The sequence below is a fragment of the Rhea pennata genome, chromosome 2, assembly GCF_028389875.1.
Source record: "Rhea pennata isolate bPtePen1 chromosome 2, bPtePen1.pri, whole genome shotgun sequence".
NCBI lineage: Eukaryota > Metazoa > Chordata > Aves > Rheiformes > Rheidae > Rhea > Rhea pennata.
The window spans coordinates 110,366,237-110,372,236 of NC_084664.1; the positions used below are offsets into that span (position 1 = coordinate 110,366,237).

The 6,000-nt window shown below is 48.7% G+C and overlaps 1 protein-coding gene across 4 annotated transcripts in view; it reads right to left on the reverse strand.

Annotated features, from left to right (window-relative positions):
- Window positions 1-5,047, reverse strand: part of MTCL1 (microtubule crosslinking factor 1) — a 103,312-nt gene extending 98,265 nt beyond the window's left edge. For 3 of the 4 annotated variants that reach the window (XM_062570146.1, XM_062570145.1, XM_062570144.1), the window contains exon 1: window positions 4,939-5,046. In XM_062570146.1, the coding sequence (XP_062426130.1) occupies window positions 4,939-4,974 (36 nt within the window). In that variant the 5' untranslated portion in view covers window positions 4,975-5,046. Of the gene's footprint in view, window positions 1-4,938 lie in introns of all 4 variants that reach the window. The other variant, XM_062570147.1, reaches the window with a different exon arrangement.
- Between the last annotated feature and the right edge of the window lie 953 nt (window positions 5,048-6,000).

A 6,000-nucleotide genomic window follows, 5' to 3' on the forward strand; every position in this document is an offset into this window, starting at 1 on the left:
AAGAAATTACATACAAAAAATAGCATAAATGATGGATGTATACTGAATCCTTGACTATGAATTTACAATCACATATAATGTCAAGTTGAAAGTTTTAGGTTCTATTGAATTACAAAACATCAATGTCAAGATGTTACATATAGCTTGGTAACATCTGCAAACTAGGCAGACAAAAGCATACAAAACCAACAATTTGTATAGCAAGCACAAATAAAGGATGAAATTCAATCGTCTATGTAAAAAACTAAGTAGTTTTTAATTTATCCCAAAGCCATATTTATAAAATATGTCAACATTTTTCTAAATAAAAGGTTGCTTAGTATATGTTAAATCAGATGAGCGGAAACTGAGGAAGGGAGGAAGAAGAGAATTTACAGTGGGTAACTGCTGTTGTACTAGGGCCGAACCAGAAGTTGTAGCTACTCCTTGATAAGTCTAACATTCATGAACTACAGTTTATGTTATCTCTGTTTTCATATTTTGAATACCTCAAACTGTTTTTATGTAAGAGATGACATTACCGCTATGGAACAAGCACATCTCCACACCACATTACCTACTTCAGCAGAATTGCAGTAGAGATAAACGTGCTCGACAAGGCTTTGGTTGAGAATAAAGGAACCACCAACCTCTCTGACTTTTGCAAAATATGTTAATGAACTACAAGCTCTCCCCCAAGCTCTTGAACCAAACTACTTCAAAAGTCTCACACTGATCTTCAAACCTTGCCTGCAGCTTGCATGCCTTTACCAGACCGAACGCTGCCAGCGCAAAGTAAGATGAGAAATCTCAAAAATCACAAAATCATAAGCACCTATTTATTTGGGGGCGGCCTTGAGTTTTGCAGGATACGAGAGCGCGCCCAGCATCTGGCAGCTTTATGCTTCACTCGAGCATTAGTCCTACTCTCGTTGCAACGCACTTCCTCTCCTGGAGCAGTTCACACCGGCAGAGTTATGGCCTGGCCGGTGCCACACTGCTGTCCTCTGCGCTACATAGCCAGCAGTTTAAAGGGAGCTGAGAAATGAAATATAACCTCATATGACATACACCATCATTTGAAATAAAAATGAACATCATTTAGATGGTATCAGAGTGGAATAAAGGGCCTGGAGTGGCCTCTTATTCCATTTATGCCCAGGATATATCATGATGAAAATTAATAAAGAATGAATAAAGGCAAAGCAAGACGATCATCTAAGAAATCTAGGATATCTTAGAATATATTTTTGTGCTAGTCTACACTGTAGCAGCACTTAGAGTATGTTGAACTTATACCAACACACTCGCAAAGAAACCACCCGGTAAAGCAAAGTTAAGGAAATATCAGTTATATTTTAAGGACAGCAAGAAGCACTAGGCTTCATGCAGAAGGGTTTTCTACACCGTGTCTATGAAGGACGAAAAAAGAAAAGGGGCATGTGTCAATTTTATATTTCATGACTAAAATACCACTTCTGTTTCTATTAATGCGTTTACTTAATTGAAACAATATAAATTAAACATATGCCAAGATAAAGCAAGAATCTTTTTAATTGTTAAAATTTGGGGCCTTTCCTTATATTCCCATACTTGTTAGAGGGATCTATGCCTTAAAGAGCTTCTTTCAAAGTTCCCTGGGACTTGCATAAGGCATGATGGTTTTCCATGTGCTCCAGACTTAAAAGTAATCCTGAAAAATAGTCATTTGTGTAGGCAGTATTTTGCTATTATAAATAGGACTGACTAGCAATAACTAAAATTTTAATCTTCTACTAGAATTTACTGATGACCTTCCAGCTTCAGAGTCAGCCACCATGACATAATTTCATGTTGTTTGACCTCAAAAAGTAAATGATATCTTATAAATGCTACTCTAATATTACAGTCTCCCCGCAGAGGCAGCCAAAATAAGATTATATAAGAAATACACAGATGTGAAATCAAGGAGGCAGTAAAAGGAGGCAGTATGTCACAGAGGCAGTAAAGGAGAGACTTTACACTGTAAACACTGACCCTGAGACATTTCATGTACACGCTTATCTTTATGGACAGTTGAGTACTTCCGGAGCCAAAGCCTCATGCAGGGTAAAATGACAGAGTCACTGGAGCTACATAAGCTGGTAACTTTGTACCAGTTTGAGATCTAGCTCATAGTATTAAGTCTTAAACATGTGCAGCATCAACAGTTTGCTCTGCAAAGGCTTTCATGGAGCACTTTGGGAGACTTTCTAGTATGCCTTGATTACAAATAAAGATAAATGATTACAGATAAATGAGCTAGAAGGATTTGTTCTAGTAACCCTTCAATTTTCAGCAATCTTTAGCACTAAGCAAGTCTGAGTGCCGTATGTGTATATCCTATCCTATATCCTGTAACTTGCTATATGAAAGATAAATTTCTCCAAAATGACCCTTAAAATTATGTGCACCATTCCAGATGCTGGGAGGGAAAAGGAGTAGTGAAAATCAGAAAATTCAGCATATGGACATGCTCAAGAAATTAACAGTTTCTTTGGGGATTTATCTAACCATTTGTCTATTTACGGCTGACAGCTTCCCCATAATTGCCTAAGCACCTCCAGTTAATGGAGAAACAAAGCCTCCACCAAAGCAGAGGACAGCATCTCAGAAAAACAAGGAACAAAGGCACAAGGGAACAACTCGTGCAATGCTGCGGTTTTCACTTTCAGAAAACTAGAGAAGTGTTTTTAGATGGATTTACCTAAGAAAGGAAAGTTTGAGAATTATGCCACTGTTCTCCTGGTAAATTCTGAACTATGAGGCTGATTCTAACCAGTCTGACAGAGGAACAGAACCTCCAAACTCTACGAGTACAGGTGGTCAAGGAGAGAAAGGATGTGCATGTGTGTGTGTGTGTACATACATACACATATATAGATATACATACACACATATACATACATATGTGACATACACTCACTCCCTTCAGACTTGTAGGCCTGAAGAAGTTACTGTCCAAACCAAAATAGAGCAGTGCTGGGACACAATGGCTGGAGGTGATGTGTCCATCATCCATTACCCATGTGTTCATTTCACCATTAAGGTGAAAGACTTGAAGACACTGTCACACAGGGCAACAACTTTGAAATAATGCAGAATAAAGTTCTTTACTTGCCACTCCAATCTCTTGGTCATTACGTACCAAAGCTCCCACGCTCTCGGTGGCCTGTCCAAGACAAGGCAGAAGAATGGGCATGGAAACTCAAAGTAGGCAGATAATGGCCTCCCCAACATCAACTCCTTTCTTCACATTTCCATAGTTAGAATGTATCTTGGACATGAAACAGGAGGCTTAATGCATTTTTCATAATGGTCAACTTCATCAAGTTCATCATCAACTTCACAAAGTTAAACACTATAACTCTGCAAATCCTGTTATCCAAAATGATAGCCAGTTCCTTTTCTGGATATTACTAGGCTTTTGGTCCCGAAGATCAATGCAGTTTAACTACTTGTAAAAACAGTCCTTTCATCAAGTCTGAATTTCTTTACATGTCCTCTTGTTTCTCTCATGTAAACAAACTTCTGAAACAGGTTCTCTGTACTGTCCATCTTTTTATAGACTTTTATTGCACTTCTCTAATATACTTCAGAGTCTTCCACGCAGTGTGAATGTTGTAAGAGCTTTGCTGTGCCTCGATAGTTTTATTGCTCAAATTTTGCATTATCCTTTTCTAGGTGACCAGCACTGCCCACAGTATTCCAGCACATATAGTGGCTATGGACCTATAAAACACCATCATGTTTTCTTTGCTTTTTCTCCACTCAGTTTCTAAAGCAATCTAATATTACCTGCAGTTGCATACTAAGCATTGCTCTTTCCGTTGTGATACTCCTGAGTTAACGCAACGCATTTAAAACCTAGAAAAGTACATATTCAGCCTTTTTCCTCCCTCAGAATGCTTTGACTTTTCAATACTGAGATTTATTTCCCATCCTATCCCTTCCCTTTTTACCCATTCACCTTCCCTGGTTAAGCTGCCTATGGTGTTCTGGCCAATCTTGGCTGGACTTGAGATAAACAAACAAACAAACAAAAACCTAGTATCATCTGAAAAATCTGCTGTATCATTCCTCACTCCTTATTCCAGTTCACGAAGCAGCACCAGACAGCAAAGAACCTTACAGCACCCCTGCTGTTAACCTTTTGCTATGCTGAACATTATTTCTTGTCTCCCAGCCAAAACTGCTTAACAAGCCTAGTTCACCTCTTCACCATCCTCCTCTCTCCCAAGGTTACGAAACTCCGGTCCTTACTCCAGCAGGACTCCCTTGCACGTCCACAGTCATTTTGCTTGAGAAAAAACAGTGTTTGTAGTGTCAGGGCACAAAGCTTGTCCTCACCGGCGGCGGAGTCAAGCAGTACAGTATCTGTGGTTACCCGATTAGCTCAGTTTATTTTATTTATAGATCTTTATGGATGCAGCCCCTTGGCTATGCCAAAAGATCATATTATAAGCGCTAGTCCAACCAAAGGTTTCTGCAGGTCACACCAGCTCGGCGCCCTCCCGGATTTAGCTTTCCTGTTTCCTCGGCGGATGCATGCACACATACGCGCTTTTCCACCTGTACAGCAGCGCCGAGACTCCTTTCACCGCTGCTAGTGTTACTCTGCGGGTACTCCACGAGGAGCGGCTCGGCTTGCCAGTGACAACAGAGCACAATAAACGCACGAGACGCTACTGTCATCTTTCCCGTATCAAAATCAAACGTTTTTTGTTTTTTTTTCTTTTTTTGTCTTTAACGGCGATGTTGAGGGAAACGGTCCCCGGAAAGTGAGGTCTCGGCAGGCAGCAGCAGCGCGTCCCCTCCGCTCCGGAGCGAGTCTGGCGGAGGCAGCGCCCCTCCCGCGCCCCCCGCGCCCAGCCTCCCCGCGCGGGGCCCCGCCGCGGAGCCGCGCGCGCCCGCCGCAGCCCGCTCCGCGCCGGGCCTCACCTTGAGGTACTCGTTCTCCGAGCGCAGCTCCTCCATCTCCCGCTGCAGCTCCTCCCGCGCCGCCCGCGGCGGCTCCCCGCGGCCCGGCGCCCGCCCGCCGCCCGGGGGGTCGCCGCGGGGGGCGGCGGGCGGCGGCGCGCCGCGGGCGGCGGCGGCGGCGGGCCCGGGGCCGTGGCGGGGCGGCTCGGCGGCGGGCGGCGGCTCGCGGTCGCTGGAGCCGGTGCCGGACTCGGCGTCGCTGCTGGCGGCGGGGGCGAGGCGCGGCTCGTCGGAGAGCGGCTCGGAGGGGCAGTCGGAGAGGTCGGAGCTGCTGTCCGTGTGGCTGACGCGGGCCAGCGCCGCCGCCGCATGGCCGCTGCCCGCCGCGGCGCCCCGCTTCCCCTTCCTGCCCTTGCCGGGCGCCGCCGCCGCCGCCTCGCCGCCGGGCTGCCGCCCCCCGCCGCGGCCGCCGGGCGCCGGCTCCGGCCCGCGGGCCGCCCGCCTGGCGCAGGGGGCGGCCTTGGCGGCGGCGCCCGCCCGCCCGGCGGCGGCGGCGGCGGCCTTGGCGGCCGGGGCGGCGGGGCGGCGGGGCAGGCGGCCCTGCGGCGGCAGCAGCCCCGCGGCGGGCGGCGGCGGCTGCGCCCGCCCGGGGAGGCTGGGCGACTTGGGGGGCGCCGGCGGCGGCTTGGCGGAGGCGGCGCGGGCGTGCAGCTCCTTGAGGAAGGGTCTGGCGGGGGACGGCGCGCGGTGCAGCCGCTTCTTCTCGGCGTGCGGGTGGTGGTGGTGGCTCGGCGGCGGCCGCAGCGGCTCTCCGGGGCCGGGCGCGGGGCCGGGGCCGTTCAGCGCCTCCATGGCGCGGGCCGGGGACGCCGCGGCCGCGGGGGCGCCCGGCGGCGGCGGCGGCAGGAGCGGCGGTGCCGGCGGAGCGCGGTAGCGGCAGCACGAGCAGCCTCCTCCAGCCTCCCCGGTTGCTTTCTCATCACTTCTGCTTCTCCCAGCCACAGCCCTCACACTTTTCTTTCCCGATCCCCCTCGTCCTGCCCTCCCCCTCCTCCCCCTCGCTCGCTCGCTCGCTCGCTCTCT